Below are 21,649 nucleotides of genomic sequence, written 5' to 3'. Positions count from 1 at the left end.
TCCCCACCCCTAGCCCCGCCCCAGCCCTGCCCCTTCCCCGCCCTAACTCCGCCCCCTCCTCCCTCCCACTCCCAGCCAGGGGGAAAGGGCTGCCCCAGCGCTACCGGCTTCAGGGTTTGCCGGGCAGCCCCCAGACCCTGCGCCCCCAGCCGGCGCTTCCCCAGCGCAGCTGGAGCCCGGGAGGGGAAGCGTCCAGCCGGGGGCGCAGGGTCTGGAGGCTGCCCGGCAAACCGTGAAGCCGGTAGCGCTCGGGCTTTGGGCAGCCCCTATGCCTCCGGACCCTGCGCCCCCAGCCGGGCACTTCCCCTCCCGGGCTCCGGCAGCGCAGGGTCCGGAGGCACGGGGGCTGCCCAAAGCCGGTAGCGCTCGGGCAGCCCGGCTCTTAAACAGAGCCGAAGAGTCAGGGAGGAGCAGAGCTGCCATTTTCCTGGACATGTTCGGCTTTTTGGCAATTCCCCCGGACGGGGGTTTGACTGCCGAAAAGCCGGACATGTCCGGGAAAAAGAGGACGTATGGTAACCCTAATAATGTATCTTAATTAAAACTATCTTTAGATAGGTTTTTTCCTCAAAAAGAATGTTATAAAAAAAATCCGATTTAAATAAAAAAAAAAGTATTGATTTTTATCCACCCTGGCCACAGGTCATTGTAAAATAGCCTCCTTCACTGCCCATTGCAGCCAATGGGATCTGAGAGCGGTCAGTGCCTCTGCGTATTAGGCCCTAGATGTCTCCAGTGGACACTCAAAATTAGCAGTTTTTGAACATTTAAGCCTAAGTGAAGTGAGGCGGCAGGTAATAGAACCCAGGAGTCCTGGCTCCCAGGCCTGTCCTGTGCTCCAGCCATTAGACCACCTTGCTAGATAAGGATATGAAAATCTTTTCAAGTAAGTGATGTCCTTCTGAAGGTTGCCTTGGAGTGCCCGGTGTGTGCTGTAGAGGAGAAGGTGTGTTTGGGTGAGGCGGTGAGCAGGGGCAGGTAGAGAAGCGAAGGTGTGACGGGTGAGGAAGTGGAGGCGCTCTCGGGGGCGGCTGGCCTGTGCTATCCCAGAGTATGACTCGTGGGTGAGTGGATCACCCCTAGAGGAGATGACGTGGACAGGTGAGAGGTGAGCAGACTCAGCGTGTGTGTTGCCTGAAAGAATCCGCGTCATTCCCAGTGTGGAAGGAGCTTGTTAGGGCAGCTAACTCTGCCTAAGCCACCTAACTGGTTATTTAACCGGCTCTAATGAGAGGCACAATGCTGGGAGCTTAATCTTTGTGCAGTGTGGGCCCTTCCTAGCCAGCAAGTGCCGTGCGAGGAGCCATGAGGATGAAGCTCCCAGAGCCCCCTCAGTCTCCTTGGAGCCTCTGGCCTTTGGTCCACTTCTGGTCGTGGGACCTGCCTTGCGGCTGCGCCCAGTGCAGAAGGGAGGAGAGGGTTTCACACAAGATTGCTTGAGCTGCTTCGAAACAGGGTCTTGGACAAACACGGGGGGTCGGATGCCCCGGTGGCACGGTTTCAAGTCTCAGCAGGGGTGTCTCCACCCTTCTCCTGCTAGAAATAGGTGGAGTCCCAGACCGTTTGCTCTGAGACATTTAACAACTCAGGTCAGATCCCATGGTGTTTATCCATGGCCAGAATCTGCCCCCTCCACCACTGCCGCACAGCATGCCTTCCACTAGCCCTCCAGCTGGCTGCCTCCTCTACCCAAGAAGTGGCTGCATTTTGGTGTGCTATATAGGCTAAGGGCTTTGGGATCCCCCTCGTAATGTAAAATACACGTCTACGGGGATGTTCAGAGAAGCACTTGCAAACTTGAGCTAATTAGCTTTCCAGCCGCCCTATGTAAATGCACATGGCTTGGGACCAAATGCTGTCTGAGAAGAGCTAGAGGAATGGAAGACCCCAGAAGCAGCTGCATTTCAGGGGTGGGTGGAATTATTCCTGTTGTTGGTACAATCAGTAAAGTGCATTCTGTCTGAGAAGAGCTAGAGGAATGGAAGACTCTTCTCTTCCTCCCGTCACCATTTTGAGAGAGAGAGACCTGGGTTGTGATGGGAGCACCAGCTTTGCCCTTTGCCAGGAAACGGCTTGGAGCACTGGAGCAGGTGGCAGCACAAGTTCCAGGCCCTAAACAGGGACTTGCTCACCTTGCCTCTGTTGTAACTTGTGAAAGATCCTCAAAAGATGCTACAGTATGCCTGGAGGGAAATGATGATATCCCCATTTTACAGAAGGGGAAACTGAGGTACAGAGGGTGACGTCTCCAAGACCAGGTGGCGGGTCAGTATGTGAGCTGGAAATAGAGGAAATTGCATGGAGCAGGGTTTTGCTGAAAGCCCTGCTCTAAGACACTCTTTATTGGAGCTATTCCTTTACTCTTGTAGCAAACACCTCCAGTGTAGCCCCTAGGCCAGTTAGACAGCACATTTCTCGAGAGGATTTCTACTTCTCTAGCTTTATTCAGATTTACAGCTGGGTTTTCTGCAGGATCCAAAGGGGATCACCAATTCAGTTGCAGCAAGGAGGCTGCAGGAGGAAGACAGAGACAGACAAATGCACACACCCTGGCTGGGTGTACATGTGAGCACATCTGCATGCTCTTGGTCGGTGTCCTGATGCATGCTGCAGAAACAAGCCCACGAGGGATTGTGTGTGAGCAACAGCCTATCTGGAGACCCTGCAGGTTGCATGCAGCATCTCACGTCCTGGACTGAGATTGAAGGGAGAGACCTGGTTGTGTGTGGCGAGCCCCAAGGCTCCCAGGACTGAGCATTGCAGAGAAAGATAAACTGGCTTTTCCTCTCCTTTAATCTCTCTGCTCCTTGCTGCTCCCCATCTCCACCCCCTTTGACTAGCTTCCCCCACAACCCCTGCTTCTCATTTTTCTCCTGTGAGTCAGTGGGGGTGGAAGGGGGCTGACTGAACTGGGTGTTTCCCTGCCTCCTGCTGCAGGATCCTTTGCAGAGGGAGCAGGCAAGTTGAGGCATTGCTGTGGAGATGATTGAAATGGATGTTTGCAGGCTCCTCCAAAAGCCGAGTGCACAGAGAGCTCTGGCCTGAAACGCAGAGTGTGGGGCTGCCTTGCTGAAGAAACACCCAGCGAGCCCTTGTGTTTAGTTAGTCCTGAGCTAGTAGCACCGTCCCAAGATAGGCAAACTCCGGGCAGGCAACTGCCGGCTTCCACCATGCAGCTGTGGGACTGGGTGGAGCGAGCCCCTCCCTGAGCAGTGCCTGCTCCTGACTCCGCACCCTTTGCTGCTCCAGACCTGGCCCCTCACCGTTCTGCAGAGGCTCCTAACCTGCACCTACTTCAGTCTTGGATCCCTCCTGCAGCCGCAGCTCTGCCAATGGCCCTCAGTTTTGATCAGCACCTTCTCCTGTTACTGCCCTGCTCCTCCCAGCGCCCTGCCAGGGCGCTTCAGTTCTGACCTGCAGCCCCCGTCTGTCCTGGCTCTGGGTCTCTCTGGAGCAGATCCTGCCAAGCCCCAACTCTCTCTCTTGTGAGCTTAGGCTCCTGGAAGTGAAAGGCTGGGATGCTCCGTCCCCAGGGGTGATCAGCAGAGACCTGGAGAGGTCTCTTCATCCTGCTGTGTGGGGTGCACCCCCTAAACCCCGCTGCTGTTGGCCTGGGTCTGCAGTGGCTAGAATCCATGGCACCCTTTTGCTTTACTCCATGCCTGGTAGGTAGCTGCTGTGTGCTGTGTGGTACTGGCAGGTAGGGAGCTGGAATGCAGCTGCCTCTGCCCCAGTCGGAGTGAACAGAGCAGAGTGAGGTTGATGTGTTTGGGTCAGGCCCCACGATGCTGGCGGCTGTCTGCTCTGTGTCCGCACCAATTGATTTGCACTGAATAGCAACTCGGCTGCAGATCCGGCTGTGTCTCATTGTGACAACATGGCACTGAGTAGTGTTGGGCACCCCCCGTCAGTGGGGCCATCTGGACGCCTCTCAAACCAACCTGCAGCCTCTGCTCTGCGCTTTCTTAGCCTAGGCCTGTGCCACAAGGGAGAAATGGCCGGGAAATAGAATTTCCTCTATATTCTTCAGTGAACTTTGCGTTCAGGAATTGCTTAGGGTTAGAGTCAGTGCAGGGCTCCTGGCAGGCATTTGGATGCCTGAGTGGCACATGCACATGGTACTGTCCTGCTGCTGTCGTTGTGCATTCTGTGTAGCTATGAAAATCAAATTCCCCCTACCATTTCAACTTGATACAGGATTCTTCTTTACTTCAGGCCCTAAACTGTATTGTTGTGTTACTGTGAGCTGTGGACCAGCTGCCATGCTCCACCCCAGAAGCAGCTGCATTTCAGGGGTGGGTGGAATTATTCCTGTTGTTGGTACAATCAGTAAAGTGCATTCTGTCTGAGAAGAGCTAGAGGAATGGAACACTCTTCTCTTTCTCCCGTCAGCAGTCCAAACCAATCATTTCTGTGTGATCTCTTCCCAGCTGTTGAGGGGATTTAGGCAAAATTTCCCTCCTTTAATATTTTGGGTTATTTTATGAAATAACCTCTTTTTTAAAACAATACTTAAGATTTCCCCAGTTTTTCTGATGCTGTACTCCTGGGCAAAGCCTTAGTTAACACGAAGGTAGGGTTGAGAATGTATTAACCTGAGTGTTACGTTTTCCAAACACAAAGACCAAATGCAGACTTTCAGCCTGAATATCTTTTGTTTTAGATGAAGCATAACCCCGAACAAGAAAGAACAAAAGTAAAAGCCTCCAGGAGAGAGCCCAATGTGTGTGTGCGCCTTTGTGACAATCTGCACTGGACTGAACACAAAATGGCTGCCTGCCACAGTAGAGTCCTTAGAGATGTAAAGGTGCAGCTCGGGTGGGTGCATGGGCACGGTGGGCTCTGTGGCCTGCAGATGGGTGAATGGCGATGTTTGGGGCCTGTATGGGCAGCTGAGATCTAAGAAGTTGGAATCTCTTGAATCTTTAAGTTTGGGCCTGCACTTCCGTTGGTTGAGAAGCGAGAGCCAAAGTCCCAGGTTAGGAGGGAATATTAGGGTTTGTGGCTGGGTCTATCAGAGTTGTTGCAAAGTTGGCTTTTAAAACCAGCTTATTGGTGCTCTCTTCTCTGGAGAAAACCACCGTGGGGAGGGTGTAGAGTGCTTCTATCTCTTTACTTTGGGGTGGGGCCAGATCCCAAAGTCCTTCTCAAGCCAAGCTCTTGCTGCAGTCTGTAGTTGTTTGCCTGAGCTAATGGCCTCTGGATCCACTCCAGGAGGCTGTGCCCGAGATACCTCCCAGCATGGGGAGGCCAAGGTTTCCTCATCCAGAAGGATTTCTCTTTCTGCTCCTTCGCTTCCAGTCTGGGAGCTCATGCGAACCAGACACATGGTTCTCTGAACTGGACCTTACTTAGTGTATCCAGCGGTGTGTACTGGCTGGGATGAGCAAATCCAGGGCAATTCACCAAGGACATATGGAGAGTGAGATGTCAGTTACATCTGGACATGTTGCTACCAGCACAGGCTGCAGCTGGATTAAATTCCTCAGCTGTGAAAATCAGCAGCTTCCACTAAAGGCTCAGACTTCTGTCTGTCTGTCTGTCTTCCCTTTCAGCTGAGTTTGTGCTGTCTTGCTGGTCCATTTCCTAGGTGAGCCCAAGCCCGTGTGGGTATTGCAGAGGGGGGATTCTACCCTGCAGTATTTCTAGCTGTGCTGTACGTAAATACAGGGCGCTGGTAGGGCCATGCCTACAACCCTTGTTTTTTCTGGGAATGGAGTACTGGGGGTTGTAGAAAGGGCAGCTGTGGCCGTATTAGACTCTAGCAGCCACGTAAGGTACCGAGAGAGAACCAGAAACCCATGCTTTGAGCATCCCCTGTCCAACAAGATGTCAACCCAAGGGCCTGACCTTTTGTGGTTATTAGCGATCTCATGGCTCTGCGTATGAGGAAAGGGGCGTTGGCGCCGGTGTCCTGGCCACATGACAATTTGGATAATTATATCCTGCCTGCGCAATTTCAAGTGGCTACAGACCTCTCCTTCGCTTCCTGCCCTAAGCTGCTGCCGGTCACTTGCCTGTAGCTGCCATGCTCCACTCTAGAGTTGGCTGCGTTCCCGAGATCAGGGATGGGATTCCTGCGACGTGTGTCGAGTAACGTTTGCAAAGCGCTATGGATCCCTGGGCGTGCATGGGGCTGCCTAAACTTAAGATCAATGTCCATGGTCTGTGTATGTGCATGGAGGAATATCCTTCTAGGAGCTACAGACCCGATTCAACACAGCACTTCCGGGCATTCCCCTGAATCAGACGGAACTGCTCGGGTGAGCATGTGCTTAAGTGCCTTGCTGGACTGGGGGGCCTATGTGGGAGAGCGAGAGGTGGTAAACATGGGGATGGGTTTGTGAGTCATGCAGCTCCTTCCTCCCGTAGCAAGGGAGAGTAGGTTGGACCCTAAAGTGGAACGTGTTCTCTGTGCCGCTGACACAGTGGGCTGTGGTTGTCAAAGTTGCTCCCCGGCGTGGCAGCCAGCCGGTGAGCTTGGTTTTCCCGTTCAGTCGGTGCAGGGCGAGCGGAACTCTTCCGCTGTGGCTCAATGGGACGGGAGGCCCTTTTCCCAAGCAGGGATGCCCTTCTGCTTCCCTGCAGCACTGGATGGGACCCGGGGCAGCATCTCCTTTGGCAGCAATGCCCGCTGTTCGCCGTGGCTGACGTGATGACTCATGATGTGTTGCAACAGCAGCATAAGGAGAGGAGCAGGGCAGCGTTCAACGCCGCACGTGGCTCCTCGCTTTGTGCATTATCAGCCCTTTTAATTATAGTGCATTCCACTTGGGCTGTGAAAACAACCCGCAGCTAATGCCGTCCCTTTGTGTAAGTGTTCATTTAGCAGGGCCTGATCCTGCACACGCTGACGTTCGAGGGTGTCCGGCTTTTGGCTTTGACAGGAGCGGGGCGGAGGGATAGTGAGCTCAGAGAGAGGGAAACTTGTTGGAGAGCGCAATGCAATGTACCAGCACCAGCGTGGGTTCTGCCTAGAAGTTGGGGACGTTTTTCTATGCAAGATGCCGCTTGGCTGGGGGTAGCTCCGGCTGTGTGTTTGCTGGTGGCATGCACAATGTGCAAGGTGCTGTCCATATGGGAGGGAAACACAGTCCCTGCCCCACAGAGCGGCAAAGCTAAGGGCTGTGTGGGAGGGGAGAGCTGCCTGTTCACACTGTCCACCTACACATGGATTCCGGTGCAAAGCTCCGCATCTGCTTTGGGTAACTCCTTTCAGTCTGCAGCGGTGTCTCACTGGGGTAATTAAATGGCACACGCCAGAGAGCGTGTTTGGACTCAGGAACCGGCAGGGGTGGGGAAATGGGAGGTGTTGGAGGGTCTTCTCCCTGGAGGGGAAGCGAAGTGAGAGTTTGGGGAATCTCCTCCCACAGAAAAAAATATTTGGAAACTGCCTGCCGCTTGGTGCAAAGCATCGTCATGAACCAGAGATCAGACACCTTCTGGCTGGGGTGGTTTAGGAAGATCCAAAGAGGCCAGGGGTGAGCCCCAGCAAAGGCAGGGAAATCTATCCCTCCTACCCCACTTTGAACACTGCCAAGGGAGAACCCAGCCGCCCCCGTGCACTGAGCTGAGTGCATCCTGATGCTCTGCAGGAGATGCCAGTGCTCTGTTCTCGTTGGCCGTCCGCATTCCCATTACAGCTTGGGTGGAAATCAAAAGAATTCCCCACGCTTTCCAAGGGATCAGCCCTTTCTTGAGCTCTGTAATCATCCCGCTCCGCTCCCCTCCCCGGTCACTGCCCGCCACCTGCGTCTGACAAGGGCTGTGCCGCAGAAGGTGCTGTCCCCAAGACAGAATGGCGTTTTTGCATGTTTGAAAATAACCAAGCTTTACTAGAGTGTGTGTGGGAGGGAGGACAACTGGAATGTGTGTTGGCATGGACCTTTCAGTTAAAACTATCGTTTCGCAGGGAGTTCCATTTTCTGGGGATGTGCCGTTAATAACAATAATGCACAGCTCTTATAGCGCTGTTCATCAGCAGATCTCCAAGGGCTTTACAAAGGAGGTCAGTGTCATTATCCCCACTTTCCTGATGGGGAAACCAAGGCACAGAGAGGGGAAGTGACATGCCCATGGTCAGCCAGCAGACCAGTGGCAGAGCCAAGAATAGAACCCAGGTCTCTTGGGTCCCAGCTCTATCCACTAGGGTACATTGCCTGTCCCACTAGGCCTCAGAGGCGCTTTAGATTCAGATTCACTTGGAAGGACAGGGAATTAAACCCGTAAACAGGAGTGAAGCCCTTGTAGTAATAGTAGTGTGATGCGCTGGCTTATTTGCGCATGCCATTGTCTTCTAGTAGTGGATGTAATTCAAAGTGCTCCGCTGTGTGTCATAGCCCTGTACTGTGAACAGCTGATGGAGATTCTTTAGCTCATTGTAGGGGCCTGGTTTCCATTGGCATGAGGTTCCCAGTGGCCATGGTGTGTACCATATTGACAACACGTTCCTAGGGAACGTGAATTTGCTGATACTTGGCACTTTACATTGTGTGACCATCAGTCAATCCCACTGCCCCGGGGGTCACTGATTACTGTCATCACCTCCCATTTTACACATGGGAAACCAAGGCACAGAGTGGTTAGGTGACTTGCCCAAGGTCGTGCTGCAGGTTGGCAGCAGAGCCAGGGGTAGGACTCGGGAACCTGACCCTGATTCCCTGCCCCATTCTCAAACCACTAGCTAATGCTGCCTCTCTCGTTACCCCGCTATGTGAGCTAACCCCAAGGCAATGGGGATCCCCACCACCTGGGTAACAGGTGTCTCTTCCTACCTTGGCCCAGTGCCTTCTGGGTGAAGTTTCAGCTCCATCCCCCGCTCCTGATAACTTCGGAGCACGTCCTTCGCTCCCTACAGTGTGATCCTGCTGGAGCACGAGCTGTATGTTGGACATATGGGGTCATCACGCAGACTAGGCTCTGGCTGGAAGATAGTGCTGGGTCGAGGCAGAGTGAAGCAGCCACGTGGTTAATGTAGCTACCTCAAGGACACATGCTCCTGGCAAGGATCCAGCTTGTCTGATGCGGTCAACCTCTGTCCTTCCTCCGAACACTGAACAGGACGGAGCCATCGGTGAGACGTGTACAAACAGCCCCATGTGCTCCCGGTCGGGGACGTGTGCCTGACCCATCTGGCAGTGCTGAGGAATCCCACAGGAGCACGTCTGTAAGGTCTGCAGGGAAGGCCCTCTGAGCCCTGCGTCTAAGGGCTGGGGGCAGCAGGGAGCGGTCACCCCAGGGTGCAGAGACAACTTACGTACCAGGACTTACAAAATGAGCCTCCGAACTGGGGCTGAGGATGACTCTAGTGGGATCGGAGCTGAAGCCTGTGCAGGGTGGGGCTGTGGGGTACCCCGGGGGAGAGAAGGGGCACACAGAGCCCTCTGCTCCCTTCCTGCCCTGGGCTCCTCTCCCACCCCGTAGTCCCCCATCCCTGGTGCCTGGCCCTCCGGCCCCCTCCTCCTCAGCGCTCTCTGATCCCAGCTGCCTGGTGTCCTCCCCGCACCCTGTCAGGCATTGTTTCCCCCCGGATGAGGGACACTGCAAGGGAGAATTAGCAGACTCCCCTTCTGTCTCTCCGCACTGCAGCTGCAGCCAGCCTCTTGCACTTTTCCTTGGGTTGTGCCACAGACCCGGCCCGGACCTCCCCGCATGCCAGATGGTGCTGGCCTGCCCTTCCCGGGGATCCTCTCTCCAGAGTCCTGATGAATATTCAGCAGTGAGAGGCAGAGGTTCAGCTCCTCAGAAGAGCAGGAGCGGTAGGGGGAGGGCCATGCCAGCCAGCAGGAATGAACTGTGATGCCCATGGAATGGGAGGGGAGCAGAGCTTGAGAGGAAGGGACCCCAGTGCTGGAGAGGGACCGAGATGAATGCTGACAAGTGAGGGGCATGCACCGTTGTAGGGGGGAGGTGTGGGGAGTGTGGTCTGGATTGGTTGCCAAGACCTCTGGGTTCTATTCCTGGCTCTGCCAGGCTCCGTGTCACTCCCTGGGCAAGTTACAGCCCCTTGCTATGCCTCAGTTTCCCCTTCTGGAAAATGAGGATAATCCTGATCTGCCTCTCAGGGGGCTGTGAGGCTCAGGCCAGGTCCACACGAGAAATGTTTGCTGATCTAGTCGTGTCAGCTGGGCGGTGGCTGGTTTTTGTATGGCATTTCTAAACTGTCCAAGATCCCAGGGCAGGCGCAGTTCTACTGGCACAAAAGTGCTTTGGTGGATACAGATTATGTCGCTCAGGGAACCAGTATAAACTATACCAGCAGAAGCACGCTTTTGCCGGTATAATCTGTGTCTTCACTTGGAGAGCTTACCAGTATAACCCTGCCAGCAAAGCTTTCTAGTGTAGCCCTGGCCTTAGCGCCACGTGTGTCTGTGTTAGTGACCCTTCGCACTTCCCTACCACTTTGCAAGCCTTCATTAGTTCTGAGAGGAGACAGGTCAGCATCAATTTCCAGATGGGGAAACTGAGGCACAACGTGGGGCTGTGGCTCACCCAGGGTCCCAGGGAGTGAGTGGCAGAGCCAGGAATAGTCGAGTCACTCAACAGGCTCCCCCCTGCATAGGTGTTTCTGTAGTACCCACGGGGTCTGCGACCCACAGGGGTTTGGCGGGGGGATGGTTATCAGACCGTCGGGCTGCTAGCTGGTTGATGCTAATTCCCCAGCTCCCTCTCCCCCCCGAGCCTTCCAGACTCCCTGGCCAGTGCGTTCATGGGTCGTGCCCTCCCTGGAGTACCGCTGGTCACTTGGGTGGGACAGACCCCGGGTGACAGGAGTGGGGGTGGAGGGATGTCCTGCTCAGCTGGGTGATGAGGTCTCTTGCACACACCCCTCCCCAGTCAAAGAGAAGTCAGCCCCGTATCCGAAGGGATGTTGCTCTGCAGACTCGGCACATGGGGAGGGAGCTGCCTGGGCCACTCTCCTCCCTCCTGAGCTAGTCGGTTAGATCTGCTTTGGGGTCGCTTTTCTGTATGGTCCCCCTCCCTCAGCGGTATCCGAGAACTGGGGGGAGGGGATGATCGTGCCAACCAGGGTGAAACTGCCTAGTGCTCTGGGAACAACCGTCCATCTCCCTGCTGACTGCGTGTGTGTGTCCGTCCGTCCGTCTGTCCGAGCCTGGGGATAGTTACTCCTGAACTGTCTCTGCCTCATCGCCCTGGTCTGTCCCAAAGGCTCGCCCTTAGTCCAGGAAAAGCCCCTGCTACCCCGGACGCCAGAGTGGAAGTTCCAGCTGAAAATCTGCTAGCTCCTGACAGCTGCCAACTCGGGTTTGGGAGAGAGCAACAGGTCTGCTCCCTCCAGCAGGGCCCAGCGAAAGGGCTCACTGGAATTTCCACGTGCACAGGCCGACGGCTCCCCGGGGTTTCCCAGGCTGGCTCCCTCTTGCCTTTGCCCTGCGGCCCATACAGGCTGTATCGCTCCAGGCAGCTGCTCTGGATTTCGTTTCCTGGAAGCCGGGCGGGTGGGAAGCGTTTGCTGAACTCTTCCCGCTCTGGATGCAGCATCTGTGCTCGGGGCCAGACACTGGGCCTGGGGGAGTGCAGGGGAGGGGCTGCTTTTCTTTTTCAATGAATGGACTGTGCAGTTGGAACAGCTGGGGGCTGGTATTCACTCCCCTGCTGGCCTCCAAGGAGATGCAGAGACCCAGGGAGATGAGATCCCTCCCCCCACTGCGCCCCGCTCCTCTCCCTGTCCTTGAGTTCACACTTCTCCAGCCCCGCTCTCTGTATGGAGGCTGCTGCACCAGCAGCGTCTCTGTGCGGCTGGTTTTGTGCATCTTCCTGCCGGATCCCGAGGCACAGATGAGCGTGAAGGAGAGAGGCAGCAGAAAGCGCCGGGGATGCTGAATGCTGGGGGGCAGCTGGATAAAGGCAACAGCCTGAGCTGGGACCCTGGTGTGGCAGGAGTTCTTGGCTGCATAGCCCCATCTCCGGAGGGTCCCTTGGCGCCAGAGCCTACCTGCCGCTGGGATGGTGGTTTTCCTTGGCAGAAACCTCCCCTCCCTCCTGACTCTGTTTAAGAAGAAAGGTGAGTACAGCCTTGGTGGGACGATCCCTTGTCCTTCTGCATCCCTGGCCACTGGCGACCTCCAAGCATGAAGCCTCCCTGCCCCCCTTGTGTTGTAGGGCTGGGCTGGCTCCCCGGCGTGGTGCGAGAAGGATCCCATTCTAGCTGGCTGCCTCTCTGGGTCGGGTAGGGAAAGGTCACCCCAGCAGCGGCTGCTCTTGTTAGGAAGTTAACGGAATAAACCAGGGAGCTGCTTCCTGCCTGAAGATGACTCGCAGAGTGTTCCCGGGCTGGGGGAGTGATGGTGTTGAACTCACAGCAGTAAAGGGCTTGGTTGGGGTTTGCACGGTCCTATGGGGGTGGACCGGGGTCCTGGATGAAGGCATTGGCCCTGGTGGGGTGTGAGAGAGAGCTCCTGGGTCCCATAAACTGGGTTGTGTGTGCTTTGTGGTCCCCACCCCAACTTATCCTGGACGCTTTGGCCCTGCTGTTTCTGCCCATGTCCGACCCTGCGGCTGGCTGGCTGCAGATGCTGCCTGGCTGGGAGACAATCTCTTTTTCTGTGCGGCTTAGCAGGGTGGAATCCTGTCTATTGTCCTGTGTCCTTTCCCCATTGTGCAGATCTGGAGCTGCTGCAACAGTCGGTATTTCATCTGCCTGGCTTTTAATCTGAGTGCATCCATGGGGGGTGTGCAGCAGTGGCAGAGATGCTGTGGAGGAGGGGTGGTTCTCTAGCTATTTGGGCTAGAGGCCCTGTGTGTGTGTGTGTGGCCTGCCGACTGGGCGATTGGCAAAGAAGGCCCTGGGAAGTGTGTGCAGGGGGACGGTCGGTGCCTCTGGGGTGATTCCACGGCCTCTGTCTGCTACTCATCCTCTCCCGTCCTTGCTTCAGCACAAAGTTGTTTTTCTCTCCACTGCTGCAGGGCAGCTAGACTGAGATGAGCTGTAATGGGCAGGAAACATAGGCTGAAGGCGGGGAGCCTGCCGAGCTAACTCTGCACCCGCCTATCTCCCAGGGTGGACAGTGGGAAGCGTGACCCCCCCCCCACAGAACTCATCCAGGAGATCCTGGAGCCCCGGGGCAGCTGGTGAGAGCCAGCTACTGATGCCTCCGTCCACTGAGCAGCTGTGTGCACGGAGGCTGTTCTGAGCTGAGAACCTAGCGTGCTACCACAAGGAAAGGGATGATTTCACTGGAATGGGGTAGGAATGCCCAATAGATAAAGGAGGGGACTGGAAGTTAGGAGATCTGGGTTCTGCTCCCGGCTCGACTGGGTGCGCCAGTCGCAGCCTCCCTCTGTGCCTCAGTTTCCCTATTTTAAAAAACTGGGTAAATACTTCCCTGCCTCACAGGGGGATTGTGGGGATCAGTTAATTCCTGTGTTTGAGGGCTTTGAGACACTTGGTTGGAGTGCTGTAAGGGGGGTAAATGCTGAGGTGGGAGGAGAATCTTCTGCTTTATTTACTTGTTTCGCTTCAGACTCCCACCCCCTCCCCTGCCACTTATCTCCTTTGCTGGTGGCAAACCTGCGTCCAATGTACCAACTCGCTTTCCCTGGACAGAGATGCTGGTAGACGGATGGGCCCAGGGTCTGCACCCCCAGCTTTGTCCTTCTCAGGCAAGGGAGGATGAAACCTCCCCTGTGTGGGCAGCGCTTGGGAAACCTGTCTCCACTGTATCGATCCGTTGCTAAGCTGAGAGAAGGCAGGTGGGGTGAGCTGTTCCAGGGCAGCCTGGGGTTGGCATGTAGAAGGCTTCAGTGCACTAGTAACTAGTGAAGTGGGGCAATAGCCTGGGCTAAGAACCAGCCTGGACTCCTGGGTTCTTTTTCCAGCTCTGCCACTGATTGGCTGGGACACCTCATTCAGAGATGAATTGATTCCAAGGCCAGAAGGGACCATGAGATCATGTTGTCTGACCCCCTGCGGAGAACAGGCCAGAGAACTTCCCCCAGGTCCCCCTACGTTGGGCCTTGTAACCTGTGTTTGACCAGAGCATCTCTTCCAAAAAGAGAGTTTTGCTCTGAAGATGACATCGGGGCAAGTCCCTTCACCTCTCTGTGGCTTGGGATAATAATCCTCCCCTCCCTCTGACAGGGTCTGAGGGTGAACTATGGTTCGAAGGTATAAGTGCTACCTGCCTGGAGAGAAGAGGTGCAAAGCTCAGGGAAAGTGTGAGATCGTGGACAGAAAGGGGAATGTGGGAGGAAGGCCTCGTGGAATGGGAAGGAGAGAGCCAGTTCGGAAGGTGTGTGGCTGGGGTGGGATCTGATCTCCAACCACAGAGTTTGGTAGGTCCCAGTTATTGTCCTGGTCATCAACCCTTTCCCTCCTTCATCTCGGCTGGCTGTGAGAAGCCCAGGGAGAATACGCTGAAGCCAGTGCTTCCTCCTTCTTGCTGGTCTGTGGGCAGAAGAAATGAATGCAAATTTCTGGTGTGGATAAGTAAAGCCTTGTCTATGCACACAAGTTGTACTGCTGTAGCCATAGTGGGATAGTTACAGCAATACCAGCCCTCTAGGGTGGATGGAGATCTACTGGTATAAAGGTGCTTTTACCGTGTACCGGTCCCTTCCTGTACGGGAATAGCTATACTGGTAAAATTGGGCTTGCACTGGTATAACTACTGATAGAAAATCACACCCCTAACCGACAGTTATACTGGTACAAAATCTGTGTAGCCCCGGCAAAGCAAGTAATGCCCAGTGACGAGAGCAGGGGGTTGGGACTCAAAGCCCCTAGGCTCTGTTCCTGGCTCTTCCACTGACTCACTGTGTGACTCTGGGCAAGTGATTTGTGCCTCAGTTTCCCCATCTGTGAAATGGGGATAATTATCTGGGAATAAATCTCACTGTAGCCAGTTAGTGACAACTTTGAATCCTGTACTAAACCCTGCAGCTGCTCAGAACTTCACAGAGACCGTGGGGATAGAAAATTGGTCCTCCTGTTTCATTTCAAATCCACAGGCCACTGCCACTTGAATGTAAGGAGATTCTCTTTTAGTTATTATCCACATAGGGGCTATGACTCAGTTGAGCTATTCTGATTCCACCTAGTGGAAGACAATGATGCCCCCAAAAGCTAGTTTATTACAATATATAGCAACTTCATGGGGAAGAGAGGCAATTATGATGCTTAATTAGAGTTTGTAATGTGCTTTGAGATCCTCAGATGAAAGGGGCTGTATAATAAGGACAACGTATTAGTCATTTATTGGCTCGAAGTTGGGCTATAAATAGCACGTCAGTACTATTATTAGGGATGTATTTAAGGGCCTGACTGTTTCTCAAGGTATTTTGATCACTAGGGCAGCAATAAATCAGCCGGCAATTACCCTCTCGCTCTGAGATTATGCCAAACAGCCCCCTGGTCCCATCCTGCAAGGCACTGGGCACCCTCTGCTCCCATTGGGTTAGGATTGGCTCCTTAGTCCCTGAGGTGAAGTTGGAGGCGTTGGGGCTCTGTGGAGGGCTCTCCCCTGGGCTGGTGTGGCCTGTCCCTTTAAGCTGCCCTGAACTGCTGGCTCATTTGGTCTGTGTGCAAGGTGCACGGATATTTCTGGTATCAGTCATGTGATACACCCTGGGGAGCTTTCACTTATTCAGTGCATTCATTTTAAAGGCACAGGACCCTCTTCCGAAAGAGCGGAGTCAGACCTGCAGCCTCCCGCTGCCAAAGCCAGGGGCTGGAGGGGAAGGTATTAGATCACCTCTGCCAGTGCAGGGCTGTAAGAGGAGCTGACTGGGAAGGGTTCTGCTGCAATGGAGACAGGAAATGCAAAAGCCCTGGACTCGCCTAGCTGGCTTGTTGATTCCTGCTAGCATCGCAGAGTCAGAAACGCCAGGCCGTGGGGATACAGACTCCAGCAGAGGGGACGCCAAGGGGATGGTTCCTAGAGCAGAGACTGCGGCCAGGTCCACACTATAAACGTACATCGGTATAAGGACGTCGCTCAGAGGTGTGAAAAATCCACCCCCCGAAGCACCGCCCTTTTACCGACCTAACCCCCGGTGTGGGCAGCGCAAGGGCGATGGGAGGGCTTCTCCCGTCGGCATAGCTACCGCCTCTCCCGTCGGCATAGCTACCGCCTCTCCCGTCGGCATAGCTACCGCCTCTCCCGTCGGCATAGCTACTGCACCATAGTAGTGTCTTCACTAACATGCAGCAGCGGCAGCTTTTTAAGTGTAGACCTGCCCTGAGCACTGACCTTCCCCAGCAGGGCCAGGCCTTCAGCTGTCTAGCTTTGCCCCTAGCTTCGTCAGGGAAAGCTAGTTAACCCCGGCCTTGCCCCCCAAGGGTGATGGAGATCCTCCTAATGCTTAGGAAGGACGGTCCAGTGACCAGGGCACCGAGCAGGCACTTGGGAGAGCTGGAGTCAGTTCCCGGCTCTGCCACAAGTTGCTGTATGATGCACTGGATCCACCCTGGGCCTCAGCTCCTGTCTGTACGGAATGGGATGGCCCCTCCCTACCTGCGGCTCGCATGGCGCGATGGGCACTGGGTAGAGCCCTGGGGCTGAAGCAGGAGTCGTTGGCATCCCACTGGTGTGGCCGGGGGGATGTGTGAGCAGGACCAGGTGGGAGCGAGAGAGCCAAAGCTGCCAGTGAGTCCAGGGAACTCACGCGTGCTGCTTCCCCAGAAGTCCTCCGGTGTCCCCCCGTTGCACACCTGCTTCTGTTCAGGCTCCCCCCCACTTTCTGTGATGCACTCTCCCCTCCCACCCCCCAAACACCTGCTATCTGTGCAAGCTGTTGATGGGAACCATGCAACCAAGGGGAATTTCCCACGGCCTTTAGCAGGGCTGGAAGCCAGTCGCCCAGCGCTGCCCTTCACCCTTTCTGAGCCTCATGCAGCCTAAACGATAATGCATCAGTCCCCCCCTGTACCCAGCTGGGCCCGGTGCCCCCTCCCCCACGCGCCGGGGCACCAGGATTCCTGCAGGCCAGGTGGCTGCACTGCTCTGCTTCCATCTCGCTGACAGAGTCAGTCAGCCCGGAGCGAGGATAGGAGCAAATATTTGTCCCTCGCGATGCTGGCCGGGAAGCTGTGAGTGTGAGGGCTGCTCCGCACTGGTTGGGGGAGGGAGGGAGCCCAGGCCTGGAGCTGCCTCTTGCTGTCTCCTCCCCATCCCACTGGAGGGCGCCAGGAGCCCCCACGGCAGGGGCTGGGATGTGGGGGTGCTAGGCTGATTCCTTCTGCCTTCCCAGGCTCTGCCAAGGCTGAGAACAACAAGAGGCTGAATGTCCAGTACAAGGCGGGAGAGGAGCGGCCCGACAATGTCTTCTTCCCCAGCAGCCGCCCGCCGCACCTGGAAGAGCTGCACAACCAGGCTCAGGCAGGACTCAAATCTCTGCAGCACCAAGGTACGCACCGTCCCAGGGGGCTGCTTGTCCACTCCCAGTACTCTGCACCTGCTTCCCCCTGAGCATGCACCCAGGGGAGAGGGTCTCCCAGGGGGTGGGGCAGGCCTGGTGCTCCCTGAGGATACAAATGGGGCACATGTCTTGGTGGGAGGCGAGCGTCAGAGGAGGCAGCCCTGGTGCAGCCCACACACTGAAGGGGAGGAAACGCCAAAGCAGGAGGGGGTCACATAAATCTGACACTCTTTTCCCCCCCCCCTCGAATCTCACTCTCTCACACAGGCCCAGTATGTATGTTCCACCAGCCTGCACCCACCCACGCTGCCCCTGCTCGTCGGTCGGACAGGCAGGGGGCTGTGGGTGGGCTGTTTGTGTCTGACCAGAGGTCCAGTTACTGTGGGGCTGGCAGAGAAGGTGGAGTGGTTGCGGCGGGGTGTGTGTGGGGGAGGGGGGTGTATTGATCTGCAGGACACACAGGGCCAGCATCACCTGCTGTCCCCCAGCCCTGCTCTGGGCTGCTCCGTTCCTGCGCCCCCGGGCCATGGCCTCCAAGCACAGCGGTTCTGCCAGCCCGCAGTTTGATGGGACTCCTCCTCTCTTACATTTTCCTTAGGGATTTTTTTCCATCTTTCCTCTTCCAGAAAAACAAAAACAGACCAGAAGCGGCTGGGACCACGGAGACAGCAACAGCATCCAGGTGGGTGACTGCCCTCACCCCTGCCTCTCTGGGCTAGGGTGCTGGCTGGCATGCCGCGCACTCTGCTGAGGCACATGGCAGTCATTGCCCCTGCAGTGGGGCAGGTACAGCGTTGGGCGGTGAATGTTCCTGGCTGCTCCCCAGCCCCCAGCATGGGGAAGGCCTGGGCATCCCCGAGACGTTCTCTCTCGGGCGCCTTCCCGCTCACGCTGGATCTGAAGGAGCATCCTGGCAAGCAGCTTCTCGGGGCGATGGCCGGGGAAGGGAAACCCTGGGGGAACACGAGGAGCTGAGAGATGCAATCAGATGCTGTGACGCTAAGAAGCAGCAGGACGTAGGAGCGGATTGGGCTGAGTCAGGGCCATGTGGTTCTTAGGTGGCTCTGCGGCGGATCAGGGAGAACGGAGCCCGGTGCTGCTGATTGTGCTGGGGAAAGGCAGGCCCTGCAAACAAGCAGCCGCATGGAGCTGGTGTCCTGGCGCATGGTATTCCCTTCACTGCAGTTATTCCCTTCGGTTTATCTTGGCAGTAACGAGCGGTGGGGAGGGCCTGCCCAACTGTGACCCACTCGGCTCATGTCCACAGTCCCTCCCCCGTCTCTAACAGCCAAGAAATGCTGACCCCTTTAGCCAAAGCTTGGTTTCGGCCAGTCTCTGGGCCTCTGGCCCTCCTCCGCCCACGCCCTTCTCTCCCCTAGAGCACTGGGTGTATTTGCTCAAACAGCTAACTGTCTGGTTTTTTGCCTCTGTAACTCAGTAGGGCAGACAAAGCCACCAGGGAAGGCAAACCCGAGACCTGAGACCTCTGTCCTACACAGTACCTCATCTAGAGCCCTGTGGGGCAGGTTCTGAACTCCTCAGTATCAAATGTTAGAGAATTCAGAGAAGAGCAGCAACTGTGATTCATAGGCTGGCGTGGTTCATCTAAATGTATCCAGCTGGGCTGAGGCTAAGCGGAGGATACACTCGAATGCTTGCTATGCCTTGTGAGACAGGGATTATCATCTCTGCTTTGCAAAATGGGGAAACGGAGGCAGAAAGCAGCTAAGTGACTTGGCCAAGGCCACCCAACAAGTCACTGGGGATGGAGCCCAGATCTCGTGACTCCCAGTCCAGTGCTTGAACCACAAGACTATTCGTGTTGGCTGCAGACACCCCAGCTGCAGACCATTGATTCGGTGGCCATAATATCAAGCAAGGAAACTGTAGGTTGGATGTCAGGACGGATTCCCCACTGATAGGGTCTGATGGGCTTTGAAACGGTCTCTCAAGGGAATATGGGGGAGCCCCAGAGCTGGCGCTGTTGAAAATGAGACTGGCCAAAGCTCTAGCAAAGGAGTAGAGCAGCGCCAGGCCGCAAGCGAGCAGCCTTAATGCTTGTGAGTGTGTAGACGGGGGGAGGGAGGAGGCACAGAGGAGAGGTGGGGAAGATGGGCAGTGTGGTGGTTTTCAGAGAGAGGCAGCAGAAATAAACTGCAGGGTATTGCTGGCAAACGCAGCTGCCCATTTGTCGGCTACGATTTTGTGCTGCTGTTTCACCCAGGGAGGGGGCTCTGGGGTCCCGCTGCAGCAAATCGCAGTCCCACCACTGTGCGATTGTTTGCATCCTTCCCAGTGCCCTTCCTAATCATCTACAGGCCGCTCCCTCATTCCCATCGGGCATGTTCGAGCGGCGCTCCCTCCCTTGGGGAGAATGAGATGAAATCCTGGTAGCGCAGGGCATGTGTAGACACATGCAGTGGTGCAGAGGGCTGCGTGGAACCCTCATGCTGGTTCACACCAGGGTTACGCCGGTTTGGCTGCACTCGCTTGGGAGCCAGATTAAATTCAGCCGCAATCCGTGCATCCCCAGTCAGACAACTGCAGCTGGCCACTCGCTGAGAAGGGTACGTGAAGTAGGCAGCGCCATCTGGTGCCAGGTCAGGTCACTGCTGGGCATTCATTCCCTCTGGCTGGGTCTCCTGTCAAGGGGGCCCAGAGGCTGGCTGAACACGCCTTAGGACAGGGGGCTTTCCCGCCTGCACTCTCCGGCCCCGTTTCCTAGTTGAGGGGGTTCTGCCTGCATGCAGATGGGGCTGGGCCTCCGAGAAGTTTTATGTCTTCAAAGTGTGGAGCTGTTGAGTTGCTTTCTGGCTGAGAAGGGACCCCGTTGGGGGACTCTGACACTGGGGAGCGGCTTGCAGACGGAGGGAGGCATCTGTCCCTATAGGGCTCGGGACTTCTTTGAACCCGTTCTCCTCCCCACGCAGTCTTCCCACACCTCTGCGGAGGACGATGAGATTTCCTTCCGAAGCAGGACCCAGTCATGCACGACAGAGAATGCCTCCGAGGACGCCCTCTCTATCCGCTCAGAGATGATCCAGAGGAAAGGTACCAGCCGCGGGCGGGATGGGAGTTTTGGGGAGGGTGAGCCATCTGGACGGCGTGAGAATCCAGCCGAGCTGTGTGAGCTGGGGTTTGAGTGGCCTGAGGACTGCTGGGTGATTCCACAAGGGACATCAAGCCTGTCCTTTGGGCCAGAGCTTGCAGCTGAGATGGGGGGAGGGACTGTTCCGGGGTTAGGGCGGGGAGGGGTAAGTACTCTTCCAAGCTCTGCCCAGGGCAGCTGCCGCTCACAATAGATGGTGCAGATGCTCACGCAGCTATCAGGGCTCCGCTGGTCGTCCTGAGCCTGGCTCCCCCGCACTGGGGCTGGATTGTGCTCTAGGGCAGGGGCAGGGAGAACTCCTGGCAGAGTGACAGTGGAACGGTGGGCGAGGCAGTGGGAGATCATTTCCCTGGTCGCTTTGCCAAGGTTTACCAGGCCTCGGTTTCCACAGGCATTCCTTTGTTAGCCCCCACGGCTACTGGGTGTTGATTCCATCCAAAGCATCAATATAAGCATATACGGCCTTATATTCGATACCCAGCTACAGTCCAGTTGTAAGCATTGCCCAAAAGCCGGTTCAGACCTGGGAGACGCCTTCCCATCATGGCATGGCTCCAGAGGGGTAAGGAAAGCTCTGACTAGCAGCCCTAGAACACGGGACATTTTGTGCTCTGTAACAAACAAGCGACGGCATTGCTGGTTATTGGACCTTCACTAAACTCAACTGTAGCAGCTGAGAGCTGCACTCTGCTTTCTCCAAGGTTTCCTTATCTCACTTTGCTGTGTTTTCCCCTAGCTACTGGACTAAGCATTTTCTACCAATTACTCAGTGCACCTGGTGCCCAATTACCCATGTTTTCTTTATTTCTAGTGCTTGGCCCAACCCTTAAATAAGATAACTGGTATTTCCAGGGTCGCTACAAGTTTACCACAAACAGTTCCCCTTTCTCATGGTCTCGGTCTGGGGCCTCTCACTCACGGTAAAATCCAACCTCCATTTAAAACCATCGTTTACTTAGGTCTGATGCGGCTGGTCCCCGTTTGCCAGCCTGGGACTTTATTTCATCTTAACTGCATTTCAGGTTCCACCTTCCGGCCTCACGACTCCTTCCCCAAATCCTCAGAGAAGGCAGGGAAGAGAAGGAAGGAGAGGAGGACAACGGTTCTGGGCATCCCCCAGCATGTCCAGAAGGAGCTGGGTAAGGAGGGCAGATGGGCCTT

At 55.7% G+C, this 21,649-nt stretch overlaps 1 protein-coding gene across 3 annotated transcripts in view; it reads left to right on the top strand.

The window, feature by feature from the left end:
• NHSL3 (NHS like 3) overlaps positions 1–21,649 on the top strand; it is a 53,959-nt gene that overhangs the window by 25,145 nt on the left and 7,165 nt on the right. For 2 of the 3 annotated variants that reach the window (XM_065577119.1, XM_065577120.1), the window contains exons 2-5: positions 17,212–17,367; positions 18,006–18,061; positions 20,310–20,430; positions 21,511–21,627. In XM_065577119.1, coding sequence (XP_065433191.1) covers positions 17,212–17,367; positions 18,006–18,061; positions 20,310–20,430; positions 21,511–21,627 — 450 coding nt within the window. Of the gene's footprint in view, positions 1–9,919; positions 12,026–17,211; positions 17,368–18,005; positions 18,062–20,309; positions 20,431–21,510; positions 21,628–21,649 lie in introns of those variants that run through there. The other variant, XM_065577121.1, reaches the window with a different exon arrangement.

This window comes from Chrysemys picta, chromosome 23, assembly GCF_011386835.1.
Source record: "Chrysemys picta bellii isolate R12L10 chromosome 23, ASM1138683v2, whole genome shotgun sequence".
Taxonomy (NCBI): domain Eukaryota; kingdom Metazoa; phylum Chordata; order Testudines; family Emydidae; genus Chrysemys; species Chrysemys picta.
Note: the sequence above shows the minus strand (reverse complement) of the source record. Positions and strands in the feature narration are given on the sequence as shown.